General features: G+C 45.1%; 1 protein-coding gene across 2 annotated transcripts in view; it reads left to right on the top strand.

Annotated features, from left to right (window-relative positions):
- Positions 1–19,148, top strand: part of MDN1 (midasin AAA ATPase 1) — a 943,760-nt gene that overhangs the window by 719,575 nt on the left and 205,037 nt on the right. For both annotated transcript variants that reach the window (XM_033936734.1, XM_033936735.1), the window contains exon 71: positions 18,136–18,245. In XM_033936734.1, the coding sequence (XP_033792625.1) occupies positions 18,136–18,245 (110 nt within the window). The remainder of the gene's footprint in view (positions 1–18,135; positions 18,246–19,148) is intronic.

The following is a 19,148-nucleotide window of genomic DNA, read 5'->3' as shown; positions in this document are numbered from 1 at the left end:
GGAGGGAGCCCAAACCCTCCTGGCCACGGCGACCCCCTACCCCCACCCCGCACTACATTACGGGCAGGAGGGATCCCAGGCCCTCCTGCCCTCGACGCAAACCCCCCTCCCCCCCAACGACCGCCCCCCCCAAGAACCTCCGACCGCTCCCCCAGCCGACCCGCGACCCCCCCCTGGCGACCCCCACGACCCCCCCACCCCCCTTCCCCGTACCTTTGGTAGTTGGGCCAGAAGGGAGCCCAAACCCTCCTGGCCACGGCGACCCCCTAACCCCACCCCGCACTACATTACGGGCAGGAGGGATCCCAGGCCCTCCTGCCCTCGACGCAAACCCCCCTCCCCCCCAACGACCGTCCCCCCCCCAAGAACCTCCGACCGCACCCCCAGCCGACCCGCGACCCCCCTGGCCGACCCCCACGACCCCCCCACCCCCCTTCCCCGTACCTTTGGAAGTTGGCCGGACAGACGGGAGCCAAACCCGCCTGTCCGGCAGGCAGCCAACGAAGGAATGAGGCCGGATTGGCCCATCCGTCCTAAAGCTCCGCCTACTGGTGGGGCCTAAGGCGCGTGGGCCAATCAGAATAGGCCCTGGAGCCTTAGGTCCCACCTGGGGGCGCGGCCTGAGGCACATGGGCCCAACCCGACCATGTGCCTCAGGCCGCGCCCCCAGGTGGGACCTAAGGCTCCAGGGCCTATTCTGATTGGCCCACGCGCCTTAGGCCCCACCAGTAGGCGGAGCTTTAGGACGGATGGGCCAATCCGGCCTCATTCCTTCGTTGGCTGCCTGCCGGACAGGCGGGTTTGGCTCCCGTCTGTCCGGCCAACTTCCAAAGGTACGGGGAAGGGGGGTGGGGGGGTCGTGGGGGTCGGCCAGGGGGGTCGCGGGTCGGCTGGGGGGGCGGTCGGAGGTTCTTGGGGGGGGGGACGGTCGTTGGGGGGGAGGGGGGTTTGCGTCGAGGGCAGGAGGGCCTGGGATCCCTCCTGCCCGTAATGTAGTGCGGGGTGGGGTTAGGGGGTCGCCGTGGCCAGGAGGGTTTGGGCTCCCTTCTGGCCCGATATTGTCGGGAAGTCGGCGGTCCTTCGGGGTGGGGGTGCGAGTGGTCCTGCCGGGGGGGGGGGGATGTATCGGACGTCGGGGAGTCGGCCGGGCAAGAGGGCTTGGGCTCCCTCTTGCTCCGATCGTGGATGCGGGTGCGGGTGGGAGCGCGTGCGAGTGGTCGTTCGGGGTGGGGGTGCGAGTGGTCCTGCTGGGGGGGTGAATCGGGCGTCGGGGGGGTGGGAACTATGTTTTAAAACTTTCGTATACCGCGCTCACGCATATAACGCGCGAGGGGTATGCGCGGTAGGTAAAAACGCGTATAACGCGCGCGTTATATGCGTGAAAATACGGTAATAGATGCTGGCATTGTAAGATAGAAGTGGGGACATTAGATCATTTATTATTCTTTTGTCCCTGTATTAATTCCTTTTGGAAATTAATTTGGCCCCAAATTAATAAATTATTAGAAAATCATGTTGGACTATCATATGATACAATATTATTTGGAACAACAATGAGAACACAGAGTCCGATATCAGCTAACAATAATAAACTTTTATTAATTCTAACAGGGGTCGTCATTCAGCAAATTACTCAGAATTGGAAAGATTACACTAAATTAAATTACACTTTCTGGTGGAATTCAATTTGTCATATATATAAAATGGAAAAAGTAATGGCATTACAACAAGGTTATATTAAAAAATTTAATAAAATATGGGGACCATTGACAAATTATTCTACTGATCAGATATCATAACACATGTATAGAACATATAGAGGGGGTAGGGAAGGGAAAAATATTGTAATAATAATATGATATAAAATTTTGATAAAGGGTTTCTTTAATTTACAATGTAAGAACATTTATTGATAATTTCAAGTGTTTCTTCATAATTGAATGTAATACATGTATTTCACTTGATGTAAGAATTTAAAAAGAATAAAAATTATTTACAAAAAAAAAAAAAAATATTAGTTGCTTTTATTAGTTCTCTCAGGGTTTCCGCAGCTGGCATTGTGCTTGTTGCAGGTTTCTGGGTCTCGCTGCATCTTTGTCAGGTAGAAACCCTACCTGACAAAGACGCTGCGAGACCCGGAAACCTGCAACATGCTTTTATTAGGTTGCCAGATCTGAAAGGTTGAACCTGCCTAAAAGAGATATTAAATGCTACCTTGGAGGCTACAGCAGTCTGTCTCCATGAATAGCTTTAAATGAAGCAAGTGCTTAAAATCCCATACTTATTTATAGTGGTATATAGTTTATTTTTATTTTTTTTGTTTTGTTTTGTTTTTAATAATTCTTTATTCATTTTATATATATAGTTTATTATAAAGTGTATGTTCATGTCTAAAGGAGTGTTTTTCACTCAAAACATCTCTTTATATAGGTTGTCCATTAGCCTTCAGGATATCAGGTCTTAATGCTTTGTGGGTGTTGTTGTTTTTTTTTTTTTAATCTTTATTCATTTTCATATCTTACAACAAGTGTATAATAATCAATCAGAAAAATTTTGAACAAATCACTTGACATATTCTGTACTGTCTTTTCTCATTGGAAAATTATAATTGGATATCATCCATAAATAAAAAAAGGTCCAACCCTGTACTGTTTAACCCTTTATTTGGCATTGTTGCTCAGAAGCAACATTTGTTTTCTATGGCTCTTATGGGAGATCTGCATCTCCAAATGCCACTGTTGCTCTCATTCAACATCAAGTTACATAAAGCGGCCATTTTCACCATCTGCCACTTAAAAGGTTAATATAAATATTAAACAGTTCAGGCATCGACTGGCCTGGATTAGACAAAGCCTTACCCATGATCTGTTTCTGGACCTTGTCTTTTTTTAAAATAGAGGTGAACATAAGATTCTATGCTCACCGTAGCATGCAGAGAGGTAACAGCAGAAAAATCACTTAGAAATTCTGAACTCATTTCAGATAGGTTTAACTGCACCTAATGTCCCTCTGATTCTATAATTGCTGCCTTATTAAAATAACTTTGGCAAAGTGATAATCAATTATTTTATTAGGTAATAAAATACTTAGACATCTGGCATACAAGTTATAAAAATATGTTCAAAACCCATCTTGATATGATGTTACTCTGAATACATTTCCTTAGAAGAGATTATAAAACAGCGATTATATCTTGAGCTAAAATAATATTTGTCCCAGGGTTAACCAACCCTTAGCAAAGAGAATACCTGTTTATGGTTCTCTTTGGAGCTAATGCAGAAAACTGTGCATTAGAGCCACTGACCCTATGGTTTCTAATTTGAGGTTCCCACAAATAACATTACCACTGAGATCAGTAATCAGTGAGAATGCAAATTGCTGCCACATTAAAACTGCAGCACTAATCCGCAGCTTATTGCCAAGTGTCTCCCTGTACATGAATAATAATTGTTGTTGGCTCACACACTGACAGGAAGGAGGGCATTTAACGTACAAATTAGTTCAGTAATTCGGAAGTGTTTTCTTTAAACTCAAAATGATTCACTCTCTCACATGGCTTCTGGACCCTAAATCTCTTATTATTCTCATTCATTCATTAGTCATTTCCAACTTAGATTATTGTAATTCTCTTTACCAGGGGATTACACAAAAATAAATCAGGAGGCTTCAAATAATTCAAAACACAGCAATAAAATTATCTTTAACGCCAAGAAATTTGACAATGTAATGCCTCTTCTGAAAAAGGCCCACTGGTTGCCCTTATCCCGTTGGATCACATTCAAAATACTTTCTCACATTCAAAGTGCTAACCGGGGGTCACGTGACGCTACCGCGCTGAACGGACGCGGGTAGATCGAGCTCCGCTCCCACCTCCAGAAACCGCCGCACAACTTGCTATTAGCCAGCGCGAATCGCGCTGAATTTCCCTGCTTCAGCTTCGGGCTCTCTCCTGCTTCTGAGTGGACCCCCCGGCGGCACGCAGATCAGCCGCGATCGGCCGGCATGCCGATAAGAACCCCGAGGCCTGTCAAGGACCGGTCACTTAAGCCTGAAAAAATGGCGGCCCCCAGCCCGCTCTCGGCAGCTGCGTCCCAGCACGAGGCAGATATGCAAGTCTCAGTCTGCCATCTTTCAAAACTGCTGGACGAAAAGTTGTCTAAACTGCATGCTGTGCTAGAAGAAGTAAAAGACAGCATTGCAGGTCACGCTGCGCGCATCCAGCAGGCTGAGGAGAGAATATCGGCACAGGAAGATCGGGCGGACACAGCGGACGGGCGATTGGCGGCCTTGGAAGCAAAAATCCAGCAGCTGGATGATCGGGCTGAGGAGGCTGAAAACCGCAGCCGTCGAAATAATTTACGGCTCATAGGGGTGCCGGAGTCGGTCCGGGATACTGAGCTTGGAGACCTGGTGGCCACGTGGTTGCCTCGGACCCTTGGACTCACTGCTTCCCTGGGCTTGGTGCAGGTGGAAAGGGTACATCGCATAGGAGCGCCACGTGCTGAGGGAGCCAGACCACGTCCTGTTATAGCCCGATTCCTCAACTATGCGGTTAAGGCTCGCATCTTGGAGACATACAGACAAGCTCGTTCCCTGGATTACAACGGCACCAAGCTTCTGCTATTTCAGGACTTCTCCATCCGGCTCTCGGAGAAACGAAGGGCTTTGGCGCCCTACTGCACCCAGCTTCATGCCCGTGGGATCAAATTCAACCTTCACTATCCTGCTAAGGTGCGCATTCACACCAACACCGGAGTGGTCATGATGGATACCCCAGCAGCCCTCCGTTCATATCTGGAGGGACTGCCGGCTCCTTGAGGGGCCGGGAGTTGGTGTTGGCCTGACTGACATACCGCTTTGACCGCCAGGGAGGTGGAGGGCTTTCTCCCTGTCGAAGGGGACGGAATGGTATCCTTTGAATGGAGCCTGCAGAGAGATGGACGCTGACAGCTTTCGGAATGTGGCGCCTGGACTTACATACCCCATGGCTATCTTCCTGCCATCTGTACCTGTTGAGCCCCTTATGCGGGCTCCGGGTCTGTCTCACTGTGCAGGGGGACAAGACTCTCTTCCTGTGCAGCCTGCTGTGAGGTCCGAGGCGGGCGTTCTGTGTGCATCCCCATTTGAAGAGCGTGTTTGTTTACTTTTGTTGCTCTTGTGCTGACTATATAGATATCATGCTGCACATTGTTTCTGGGGGAGGGGGGGTGTGGGGCACGGGATCTGCTTTGGGTCCGGGATGGGTAGAGTGATGGAAAGTGGGTCAGTTTTGTGGGGGGGTGGTTGGGAGGTGAGGGGGTGGGAGGGAGTGTATCGGGGGGGGTGGGTATGATTGGGGATGTATGCGTGGAGTCTCGAGAGCACGGGTATTTATGTATTTCCTTTGTTTGCCAATACCTGATCTCTATGATGCTACGAAGGGGGAGGGCCTAGCTGGGGGGCTCTTCTACCTCTACTATTCTCTGATTGTCATTTCTGCACATGCCGTTCTAGGCTGGGTGGACAATGGTTAATCTCAAATTTTCCTCCCTTAATGTGGATGGGATCCACTCCCCAGTTAAACGGAAGAAAATACTTTCTTGGTTCCGCAGGGAACGTATCGATATAGCTTTCCTACAAGAGACCCATCTCACTAATGTAGAACACGAGAAACTTAGGAGGGACTGGGTGGGTGAAGTGTATTATTCTTCTTACAACACTCGTCAGAGGGGGGTAGCCATTTTGGTCCATAAACAACTCCCGTTTCAATTGCATAGGGTTATCCAAGACAAAGAGGGCCGTTATGTCATAGTGCTGGGAGAGCTCTGGGGACGGAAATACTTATTTTGTAATGTATATGCCCCTAACATCTATAATCACTGTTTCTTTTCGGGGTTGATGTCGCGGCTGGCACAGCACCCGGGTTACCAAATCCTCATGGGGGGTGACTTTAACATTACGGCGGATCCTTCTCAAGATTGTACTCCGGCCAAACGCTTCCCTAAGGACCACATGGGTAAAGGAGTAAATTTTTTGACCACGCAGTTAGGCCTTTTAGATATCTGGCGCCTATTCCACCCCACGGAGCGTACTTATACGTTCTACTCCAATCCTCACAATTTTTATACTCGTCTTGACTATTTCTTGCTCTCACCCGCGCTGCTGCCCATTGTTTGTGCTGTGGAGATAGAGGACGTTCCTCTTTCCGATCATTCCCCTGTGACGCTATCCCTTCAAATTACAGCTGACTCTTCGACTCGGACGTGGCATTTCCCGGGATACCTCTTTAAAGATCTTGGTTTTCGTAGATACCTTAGGGAAAAATGGCTGGATTACTTTAATACCAATTCTGATCCTGACATTGATCCTGGGCTGTTCTGGGAGGCTTCCAAGGCAGTATTACGGGGCTTCGTTATCGCGTATGTCGCGGGGAAGAAAAAGAAATTAGAAGCGGAATTGCTGATGCTGTCAGGCGAGTTCCAGCAGCTGCGGAGGCGCCTCCAGGGGACTTTGCAGGAGGCTGATCGTATCCGCTTACGTACACTTAGACAGCAGATAGATATGATTCTCTCCAAGCGAGCGGAGAGGGATTTGTATTTTCGTCGTTATAATTTGCATAGGTGGGGGGGGAGAGCAGGGAGGTTGATGGCATGCTTGGTCCGCCCATATCGTAAGCGACAAGTCATCACAGCTATTACCGACACGCAGGGTCACACACATACGACTGAAGCACACATACATCAGCAATTTGTGACGTATTATAAGGATTTGTATGCCGAGCGGCCCTCGACGGGCGCAGATAGAGACCGCTTCTTTAGTGATATCCTCCTTCCACGGCTCCAACCGACTCAAGTTCAGGCTCTGAATGCTCCCATAACGCGCCTTGAGGTGGAATTGGGTATTAAGGAGCTTAAATTGACTAAATCGCCTGGGCCGGATGGTTACGGACCGGAATACTACAAGATTTTGTCTGACGTTATATCTGACCCTCTGGCAGATGCTTTTAATTCCTTGCACTCCCAAAAAGGTGTGGACCGCTATAATCTGGCACATGTAGTTTTGTTGCCCAAGCCGGGTAAGGATTCGTCTCAGGTGGGCTCTTATAGGCCCATATCGCTACTTAATCAGGATGCAAAACTGCTTGCTGCGTTACTTGCTAAACGTCTGAACATCTATCTCCACCTCCTTATTCATGAAGATCAGGTGGGCTTTGTACCTGGCAGATATGCCTCAATGAATCTCACGAGAGCTTTGATGGCCATTTATTCTCGCAGAGGGGGAACTAACCAGGCAGCTATAGTGGGCCTTGATATGGAGAAAGCGTTTGATAGCATATCCTGGTCTTACCTTTTCTGGGTTATGGAGCATTATGGGTTGGAAGGCGCGTTTGTGGACTGGGTGCGTGGTCTTTATTTTTTACCACAGGCTAAGCTTCTTATTAATGGACAACTTACTTCCTCCTTTCCGCTAGCACGGGGTACTCGCCAGGGGTGCCCCCTGTCCCCGCTACTTTTTCTTCTGGCTATTGAACCCCTAGCGGTTAAAATTCGATCTCATCCTTTTCTTCTCGGTATTAAGGTTGGAACCAAGGAAAGTCGCATCAACCTATTCGCGGATGATATTCTGTTATATTTGGAAAACGCTCCCTTACACTTACCGGAGGCTCTTTCTCTTGTTCAAGATTTTGGGACTGTCTCGGGACTTCGGGTTAACTGCGCCAAATCGGAACTCTTACCTCTGGCCTCTCACCATCATGAGCAATGGCATGATGCTCTACCGATTCCGCCGGTTCGGACACCCATGCGATACCTTGGAGTTTATTTAAGCACTCAATCTCATCTTCTTTATCAGTACAATGTTCTCCATCATATTGAGGCTATCCGCGCTCTGTGCGAGAAGTGGAAGGATTTACCCCTCTCTCTCTGGGGCCGTGCGGCGTTATTCAAAATGGTGCTCCTGCCGAAGCTTTTATATCCACTTCAAACAATTCCGCTTTGGATCCTGAATAAGGATGTCCAGGCCTTTCGGTCTATTCTTCTTTCTTTCCTGTGGCGCAAAAGACGGGCTCGTATCAGTTTTGTTACTTTATCCCTAGACTCTAGGCAAGGAGGCCTAAATCTTCCTGATATTCGCATGTATAACGTTGCTTCCCTGATGCGCTTTGTTCACGAGGGTATCTCTGGTCATTATAGGTACTCACCTTCGGGCTGGATCCGAGCGTGGTGCGCTCCTCATTCCTTTGTATCTTTATTGTATCTGTCCCCCCGGTCTATTCCGGGGGAGGATTCCCGATTCCCTCTCCTAAAACCGCTACGCAGGGCGTGGTGGTGGTGGCGGAAGGCGCAGGGACGGGCCCCACAGGCTTCTCCTTTCTTACCCCTGGTAGGTAATGTGGACTTCCTCCCGGGGATGGGTACGACGGGGTTTCAATTGTGGGAGTCCCGGGGCTGTGTCAGCTTGCGACATCTTTCTGATGAGACCTCAGGGACCTTCCCCACTTTCTCTCTCCTCCAGACTCGATGGGATCTCCCGGCTACGCATTTTTGGGCCTATTTGCAGGCCAGACATTACTATTTTTCCTTAACTCGACAGTGGGGAGAGACATGGGCACTGGGGAAATTGGATTCTTACTTGGCACTCTTACCTTCTCAAACAAATACCTTGTCCACTTGGTATAGGCTACTCAAAAATGCTCTTCCCACCTCTTATCTGCCTAGGGTTGTGGCCCGGTGGTCTCGAGATTTAGCTCTCGGGTTTACGGAGCCCCAATTTCTGGACCTTTTTGCTAACCTTAATCAATTCACGGGATCAATGGACCTTAGGGAAATGCAATATAAGATCTTGCATCGGACTTACATATCTAGGGCTCGGGGATATGCCATGGGTTTATGGGATGATGACACTTGCTCTCATTGTCGGAGAGCGAGGAGCACACTACTGCACATGTTTTTGGAGTGCCCCCATGCGGCTTTATGGCTCCAGGTTCTCCCTTTCCTTGAGGGCCTCCTTGGCCGGACCATTCCCCGGTCTTATAGCCTCTTATTGTTGGGTGACCTGGGAGATGTATCCGCTGCAGGCTTTACCACACCGTATCAGAAGTTTTTGTACACTGCACTTTTAGTGGTGAAAAAGCTGTTGCTTTTACATTGGGTGGAACCTGAGCCCGCGTCATTCACTCAATGGCTCCACAACATGCGGGAGCTAGCTGCTTTTGAACTTCAAACCCATGCGGCATCTACTGGACGTGATAGGGTAGTATACGTTTCCCTGTGGAGAGCATTTCAAGTAGCGGCTGATCCCGCAGCTCCCATGGCCCTGCCTTAATTTGATCCTTTTTGGTTATGGGTGGCCCCTTGATTGGGGATTCCTCCGTGCACCCTGACCGGTGACTCTCGAGCGCGGTTGATTGTGGTTTGTCTGTTGGGTGCTAGGTGTGTGGCTGTTGTGGCTTGTGCGGATTGTTTGTGCTGGATAGTTCTGTTGTTGGCTGGTTGGGTGATTGTAGGATGTGGGGTTTCTACTAACGGAAAAATGTTTTTGCAGTCTTCCTTCTCTTGAGGAGGATGCTTTCGGGGGCATCGAGTGTGTGTTTCTCCGTGACGGTTGTTACGATTGCTCCTCCTTTGCTATGAGGCATCTATATTTCCTACTGTTTCGCTTTGTTGTTGTACCTGTTCTGTGGTCATGTGCCTGACCACTGTTGTGTATATTTGACTGCTTTTTCAATAAAAAATTATATTAAAAAAAATAAAAAAAAAAACCAAAGTGCTAACCATCCATCCCCCTGCATTTATTGATGGACTGTTGATTCCATACAAAACTTTGATTATCCCAACAATATCTTCTCACAATTCCCTCTGTTCAACAGACATTTTACGACACAACACGCAAAACAAATTTTTCTGTGGTAGCTCCAACGCTGTGGAACTCTCTCCCAATAACTTTGAGGCAGGAAACTAACACTAATAAATTCAAGTCTAACCTCAAAAACTTTCTCTTTAAAGATGCGCAGGTGGGAATCTTTATGCCACACTTTTAAACTGAAACGTATGATTGCCATACAACTGGGACATTATAGAAAATTTAAGGATGTTTGGGAACCATTGACAAAATTCTTTAAGGAATGATTATTGATTTAGCCCTTTGATTATACACATCCAGGGTGGGTTGGATAGGGAAATACCTTTAATTTGATTTATTGTTGATTGTAATTTTTGTGTGTATAAGAGGGAAGGATAAGAGATATGTATTTGTTATGAAATATAATTTGATTAAATTTAAGTGCTGTTTAAAGTATAAAATATTTGTATAATATGTTGCACTTATTGTTAGCTTTAAAATGAATAAAGATTAAAAAAAGAAAAAAGATGCGCATGAGATCTAGACCCAAGTGCTTAACCTAAATCATTCTACTCACCCTTATGTTTTTTACCTCCACCCTCATTTTTTCTTTTTAGGAAATGTAAATCTCACACACTTCCCTTTTGTATCATGTCTAGTTTATTAATATTTTATCATGTATGTCTTCCCCCCCCCCCCCCCTTTTTTTTTTTTTTTTTTTTTAAGAATAATTTTTAGAATTGTATGATGTAAACCGCTTAGGAAAGTCAAGCAGTATATCAAGCCATAATAAAATTTGAAACTTGAATCAGCTCCAAAAAAACCCTGGTAGTATAGCAGCCCTCTCCCTCCCTTCAACATCACCCAACATAATACCCCTTTTCCACTCACTCAGACACAAAAGTCCCCAGTGTCCAGCAGAACTCCCTCAGAGGTATACCTTAAAAGGCAGGAGCAGTGTCCTCTGTCGTCTTCTCGGCATTGCCATCTTGGAAAATGGCAGTACCTGATACTTGTACTTGTGTTACATTTTATGATGCACTGAGAGGGCTCTGTCTGTCAAATAAAAGGTGGAGACTATCAAATTAGAGAAATATTCTCATATTTAGCAGTCTGAGCTCTGTGTGGAGTTGGGTGCCTCCATTTTCCAGGATAGTTGCTTTGGAACAAGTGGGCATCACTCTTGCCTCTCTGAAAGTACAGTGTAAGGGGTCAGCAAAAGGAGAGGCAAAAAGCAGAGGACGACAGCAGAACAGCATTATGGCATAAAGGTATTTCTTGAAGAACAGAAGATCTGATATAGCCTCTTGTCTTCTCTTGCTCTGCATCAGGCTTATAATTTCAGCTTTGCACACACAGATTTAACTTCATAAAGGAATAACCAACCAGACCACGATCTTAAAAGTAAATTAGCCACAATTCAATTAGCAGATTGAATCTATTTTTGGTGTAATTTTGTATTGATGAGTTTTGTCTTGTTTTGAATATATCGTAAATTATGTATGTTATCAATTGTTTGCCAACCAAAGTTGTTGTGGTGTGGGCTATAAATATTTTTAAATAAATAAGTATTTGGCAGTTATAAGGACTTTGGAATACCACAAATCTGCTGCAATAGGTCACAGAAGCCATTTTCATGTGACAGCCACTAGGGGCAGGATTAAGAGGGCTTCATTGCTCTTACTGGACCATTACATTACCATTTGTATTCCACCATAGCCCTTGTGAGTTCATGGCAGATCACAATAAATTCAACCCAGTCAAACATAATATTATACCAAATTCCTTAAAATACAATAAACACAAATCATCAATTTCAAGATAGAAATTTCTTAATTAAAAATGTTTTTAAAAGCTTCCTAAAAAACGTTCAACGAACTTCTGATCTAATTTAAAACGGTAAATCATTCCAGATTAGAAGTGCCTGATAATAAAAAGAAATCAAATTTTTTATAGCATACAAAACTTCAGATGGCTATTTCATAAACATAAGTTTAATAGAAATAAGAACTTCTTCCTTATTTCAACTAGCGACCTTTAAAGATGTTTCTTAGGCCCTCAGCGTCACCACTCAGAATTCAAACTTATCACTGTTCTGAGCTTTACGTGGCAAATCGTCACTGGGTCTAATTTTTCATTTTAGCTTCCATCAAGAGCTTTAGATACTTATAATTTTCTGTAACTTATAGTTTAAGTTCATTTCACTTAGCTTATATGTTGCTGTACTGTCTCTTTTTAGAGATGTCTTATATCAAGCAGGGTGACATAGCCGACATGTTTCGCGGGAACCGCTTTATCAAGGAACCACCTCTCTTGTACTATCGCCCTCCTCCTCCTCGGGGGGTAAAACAAGAGGGGTGGTGCCTTGATAAAGCGGTTCCCGCGAAACGTGTCGGCTATGTCACCCTGCTTGATATAAGACATCTCTAAAAAGAGACAGTATACCAATTCATCCAGCTTCCAGGAAATATCTTCACTTTCAAATCAGTTGTCATCACTACCAGTACAAAGGTCTTCCGTTCGGCCTGGCATCTTCTCCCAGAGTCTTCACGAAGTGCTTGATTGTAGTGGCAGCAGCCCTCTGATCCCAGGGTCTTCAGGTGTTTCCTTATCTGGACGACTGGTTGATCAAGGCTTCATCGTCTCAGGAGGTGACCCTGGCGACGACTCATACCATTTCTTTCCTTCAAACCTTGGGCTTTGAAATCAATTTCCCAAAGTCCAACCAACTCATCGTCTTCTATTCATCGAGGCTATTCTGGATACTACTCTTATGAGGGCATTCCTTCTTCCAGATCGCCTAGCTGCCTTGCTTTATCTCTGTTAATAGATGTTTCAGCTACAAGCAATCTTTGCGAGACGCATGATGGTTCTTTTGGGCCACATGGCCTCCATGGTTCATGTCACCCTACTAGCCAGATTGCATCTTCGCACTCCTCAGTGGACCCTAGCTTCTCAGTGGTGTCAGGTGACAGATCCGCTTTCACAGCATATCTCTGTAACCTTGTCTCTTCTGCAATCACTCCACGGGTGGATGACCTCTTCCATTCTATCCAGAGGTCTTTTCCATCTTCCTCCGCACCGCCAGGTACTCACAACGGATGCTTCTCCCTACGCCTGGGGAGCGGCCTTCGGGTGCAGGGTTACTGGACTTCCAAAGAACGCAGATTTCAATTTGCTGGATCTCAGGATGATGTATTACACATTGTGAAGAGGCAGACAGAACTACAATCAATAAATGCATGGATGAGGAGATGGTGTGAGGAAGAAGGGTTCCACTTCGTGAGGAACTGGACAACGTTTTGGGTCAAGAGCAAGCTCTTCAGGAGAGATGGACTACACCTGAGCGCGGCGGGAATTAGACTTCTGGCAAACAACGTCAAGAGAGGAATAGAACAGGCTTTAAACTAAGAAGAAGGGGAAAGCCGGCAGTCGACCAAGTGTCGACAATTCGGGAAAAGGTATCCTATGAAGATACTACGAGGGAAAAATGCTGGGAAGAAACAACAGGCAAAACACAAGAGTGGATTGAACCAGAGGAGGAGAATGAGGATTGTAGCACAGGAGAAGAAAATAAAGATCGAAGCACAGGTAAAGGAAATGAAGACAAAAAAATTACCAGGACTTAAATTGCATATATACTAATGCAAGGAGCCTAAGGAACAAAATGGGGGAACTAGAAGTCATGCCAAAACTGAGAACCTAGACATCATTGGGGTCTCCGAAACATGGTGGAATGAAGAAAACAAATGGGACATAGCACTGCCGGGGTACAAACTCTATCGCGAGGTCAGGGCAGAAAGGAGGAGGAATAGCTCTATATATATAAAAGAAAGCATATACTCGACCAGAGTGGACACAGCAGCGACGATCAACAAATTGGAATCGCTATGGGTTAAAATACCGGGAAGGAAAGGGCCCGAGATAAAGATGGACCTGTACTATCGTCCACCTGGGTAAAACGAAACTACCGATGAAGAATTGGAAAATGCTTGAATACCTGATTGTAAAACCGCTTAGATACCCTTGATAGGCGGTATATTAAAAAAAAAAAAACCCAAAAAAAACCCTAATACGCCTTATGATGAGATGAAATGGGAATGCAAAAACGGTAACACAATCATTATGGGAGACTTCAACTATCCCGGAATAGACTGGAGTCTTGGAAATTCAAAATGCGCTAGGGAGACCGGATTCCTGGAAGCTGTACAGGATTGCTTCATGGATCAGCTTGTCAGAGAACCGACGAGAGGAAATGCCACTCTGGATCTAATCCTTAATGGGCTAAGAGGACCTGCAAAGGACATGAAAGTAGTGGGACTGTTGAGAAACAGTGATCATAACATGAACAAGTTCAAAGTTGAAGTAGGAATACCAAAGGGAAAGAGAACCACAGCGACAACTTTTAACTTCAAGAAAGGAAACTATGAAGCAATGAGGGTAATGGTAAGGAAGAAACTCAGGAACAACACAAAGAAATGGCAGTCTGCAGAGCAAGCCTGGTCTTTATTCAAGGACATGGTAAGCGAGGCGCAAAATCGGTATATCCCCAGATTCAGAAAAGGGTGCAAAAAGAGCCAGCGTGGATAACTAAAGAAGTGAAGAAAGCGATAGGGAATAAGAAGAATTCATTCAAGAAATGGAAAAAGGGCAAAACCGAGGAGAAATGGAATGAACACATGAAGTATCATAAAGAATGTCACCTCGTGGTTAAAAAAGCAAAAAGGGAATATGAAGAGAGGCTAGCCAGGGAAGCACGAAATTTCAAACCGTTCTTCAGATATGTTAAAGGGAAACAGCCGGCTAGGGAGGAGGTGGAACCACTGGATGACGAAGATATGAAGGGAGTGGTGAAGGAGGAGAAAGAAGTGACGGAAAGACTAAAAGACTAAACATGTTCTTTTCGTCTTTTTCATTCTTTACAAAAGAAGACACATCCAACATACCGGAACCTGAACAAATCTTCAAAGGAGACCAAGCAGAGAAATTAACATCCATGGAAGCAAGCCTTGAGGACGTACACAGGCAGATAGAAACATTAAAATCTGACAAATCGCCGGACCTGGACAGAATCCACCCTAGAGTATTGAAAGAACTAAAGGAGGAAATAGCGGAACTACTACAGCAGGTTTGTAATCTATCCCTGAAAACAGGCGTGATCCCGGAGGATTGGAAGATAGCCAATGTTATGCCCATCTTTAAAAAGGGATCGAGAGGTGACCCTGGGAACTACAGACCGGTAAGTCTGACCTCGGTTCCGGGGAAAATGGCGGAAGCGCTGATAAAAGATAGCATCGAGGAACATCTAGAGAGGCATAAACTTATGAAAACAAGCCAACATGGCTTCTGCAAGGGAAGATCGTGCCTGACAAACTTATTGCACTTCTTCGAAGGAATTAACAAACGGATGGACAGAGGGGACCCCATAGACATTGTATACTTAGACTTCCAAAAAGCCTTTGACAAGATGCCCCATGAACGCCTACTTCGGAAACTAAAGAACCATGGGGTGGAAGGAGACATACACAGATGGATCAGGAATTGGTTGGCGGGCAGAAAGCATAGGGTAGGAGTGAAGGGCCACTACTCGGACTGGAGGAAGGTCACGAGTGGTGTTCCGCAGGGGTCGGTGCTTGGACCGCTGCTATTCATTGTATTTATAAATGATCTAGAAACGGGGACAAAGAGCGAAGTAATAAAATTTGTAGATGACACTAAGCTATTCAATAGGGCTAGGACTAAAGAGGACTGCGAAGATTTACAAAGGGACCTAAACAAACGGAGTGGGCGACGAGATGGCAGATGAAGTTCAATGTAGAGAAATGCAAAGTCTTACACGTAGGAAACAGAAACCCGTGGTACAGCTACACAATGGGAGGGCTGTTATTGAGTGAGAGTTCCCAAGAAAGGGACTTGGGGGTAATAGTGGATATGACAATGAAGCCATCGGCACAATGCGCAGCAGCTTCTAAGAAAGCAAATAATCAAGAAGGGTATTATCAAGAAGGGTATTATCAAGAAGCAGAACGAAAAAAGTTATCCTGCCATTGTATCGGGCGATGGTGCGCCCGCATCTGGAGTATTGCGTCCAATATTGGTCACCGTACCTAAAGAAGGATATGGCGATACTTGAGAGGGTTCAGAAGAGAGCGACGCGTTTGTTAAAAGATATGGAAAACCTTTCATACGCAGAAAGATAAGAGAGACTGGGGCTTTTTTCGCTGGAGAAGCAGAGACTTAGAGGGGATATGATAGAAACTTATAAGATCACGAAGGGCATAGAGAAACTGGAGAGGGACAGATTCTTCAAACTTTCGACAACTACAAGAACAAGAGAGCATTCTGAAAAATTAAAAGGAGACAGATTCAGAACCAATGCTAGGAAGTTCTTCTTCACCCAACGGGTGGTGGACACCTGGAACGCGCTTCCAGAGGGAGTGATAGGACAGGAAACGGTATTGGAGTTCAAGAAGGGATTGGACAATTTTCTAAAGGAAAAGGGGATAGAAGGGTATAGATAGAAGGCTAGTATACAGGTCCTGGACCTGATGGGCCGCTGCATGGGTGGACTGCTGGGCATGATGGATCTCAGGTCTGACCCAGCAGAGGCATGGCTTACGTTCCTGACCGACAAGTTCTCCTCCTTCGAACGGACAATCAAGTAGTGAAGTACTACATCAACAAGCAAGGAGGCACGGGCTCTCTTCCCCTTTGTCAAGAGGCGCAAAAGATTTGGCTTTGGGCAACCATCCACAATCTTTTTCTGTGAGCAGTCTATATAGAGGGCGGACAAACTCAGCAGGATTCTCCAGCCTCACGAATGGACACTCAGCTTGACAACTCTTCAGTCAATCTTTGTACAATGGAGCACTCTTCAGGTGGACTTATTCGCAGCTCCCCACAACCACAAACTGCTCGCTTCTGCTCCAGTCCTGGAAGCAGATGCATTTCTTCTGGATTGGATGCTATTCTTCCTCTATGCATTCCCTCCCACTCCTCTCATCCTGAAAACTCTTTTCAAGCTCAAGCAGGAGTCAGCCTCCATGATACTCATGGCTCCTTGGTGGCCCAGACAACATTGATTCTCCCTTCTACTTCAACTCAGCACCAGAGAACCCATACTTTTTCCAATATTTCCTACTCTGCTTACACAGAATCAAGGAGCTCTTCTTCATCCCAACCTGCAATCGTTCCTGGCTGTTTAAATTGATTTGAATATCTTATCTACCCCTCTGTGTTTTCTCAACTTCCATGTCTAATATTACATCTTGTTTAAAGATCAAAACACCATTCAGTGTGGTGTATATGCAATAGTAGGGGAAATCAGAAGAGAAGAAGAACTTTAACATCACTGTGTGAACCCATGTGCCTTATTTCAAAGTTACTAATTTCATGGACACTCCTTGGAACTTAAAATCTAGTTAAGACAATCAGGTTTCAAAACTTTAGTAGAAATAAAAGTACAGTATACCACAATCTGCACCTTGCTTCTGATACAATTTTGTGGTTACTCGGTCAAATAGGTCATATTTACCAGTGCAGTGTTATGATTGGGAATTCAACAGCAAATAATAAAAGTACCCTATTTTCTAGCTCTTTATTGATTTTACCACTTCGGGTGGTAATTATTCTCTTGTAGCTACTCTGGATAATAATCAGTGTTGCTTGAATACTTGTGGACAAGTTTGAATGGAATTTTAAGCACTTGAAAGATAGCCAAAGCAGTTAACTAAATCTATAAAATACAATGCAAAATCTAACAAAATTGAGTCCCTTCTCACAGATAAGACTCTTGTGTCTGGATTGTCTTTTGGTGCCATTTAAAATAGTGGAATATGATGTTTGGGTGGCTTAATGGATGCCTTTTTAGTGGTTGCTCCTCCACGGGGTACTATTCCAGATCCTTTTGAGTAAATAGCAGATATTCAAGATGTTTTCATCATTGCTGTCCAAAAGAAGTACCAATATATTTTGGAGACTTAGCCCAAAAAAATGGTAGAAGGAGATATCGAGCTATCTGAAATCTTATGTGACTTAAAGGGAGATGGATTGTTAGTGTCTGCACTGCAGATTCATTCAACATTAGCTGTAGCTGCTGCTTGCACATATTTTGAAAATGTGTATTTCCAAGGCTTGGTGAGACCCACAGTGCAAAACAAGTGGTGGGAGTACAAAAGAAACCTTTCAGAGAACTATGAGCTAGCCATGATAGTGCTTTGCTCTTCAAACATTGATAGCTTCTGATTGACTGACCCTCCCCCCCTCAAAGTCTTCACTTATGGCACTTGCTCACTCCCTTGTTTTTTTTTATTTCAGCCTCACTGTGCAGTATGTTGTGGAACCTCTATAATTATTACAAGCAGTTTTCAGAGTGTGTTCAAGCCAGAATTACTGAGCTTCGCCTTCCCTTGGAAAAAGAACTCAAGGTAATGCCAGTGGCAGTAGTTAATACATTAAAAAAATGATACAGGAATTTGGTCCTGTTATGATCGAGCAGGAAGTTAGAAGAAGACTCTGTGCATGGGATGTCTAGTGTATGGTTGTGGATGTGGTGGAGAAAACTGCTTTACTGTACTGAGTTAAAAGAATAAATCATACTGAAAAAGTGCCTTGCCAGGATGAAAAAGAAACTCCAGATCATGTGTCATAGTACAGGCAGTCAAGAATGAGTTACGTTTTTAAAGCTGTTCTTAAGTCTGATTTGTGTATAACTTAGAACTTGTAGCTTTTAAGATTCTTGCTGGTTACCTCTGCTCCCAGTGGACAAAAGGGCCAACTGTCCCTACCAGTGTTCCCTCTAAGGTACAGCATGCACAACCTCACACTGTTCTCAATGTGGCCATGCATCATTCCTGAATCTGCTACAGGAGAAGTATAGGAGTCTATGGCACTGGAAATACCGAACAGTGAAATCAAATGAAGCCGCAACAGCGTTCTTAAGTACAAGTCATACTTAAATCAGGCGAGTGTAACTCAGGGGACTGCCTGTAATCTTTTTTGAAAAATTGTATTTAACGTAAGTTTTAAATGAGCAATTTTAAAATCTTACAGCATGGTTTTTAATGCACCATCTGTTAAAGAGATGAAGAGCTGAAAAAAGGCAACATATTTAAGGTGCATTTTGCAGCAAAGCTTTGATGTTCTCAAGTCCATTGAGGGAGGAATTGCTTTTACTGCTGCTATAAAACTGGACTGAGGACTCGGAGGCATATATATATTTGAAAACCACCTAAGTTGTAGGCGATGTATAAATTTTTAAAACAAAAAAATAAGGTAAATAAAAGCAGTGATTCTCAACCCTGTCCTTGGGGCTCACCCTGCCTATTAGG

This window comes from Geotrypetes seraphini, chromosome 3 (assembly GCF_902459505.1).
Source record: "Geotrypetes seraphini chromosome 3, aGeoSer1.1, whole genome shotgun sequence".
NCBI lineage: Eukaryota > Metazoa > Chordata > Amphibia > Gymnophiona > Dermophiidae > Geotrypetes > Geotrypetes seraphini.
The sequence above is the reverse complement of the archived record's forward strand: the minus strand, read 5'-3'. Positions and strand labels throughout refer to the sequence as shown.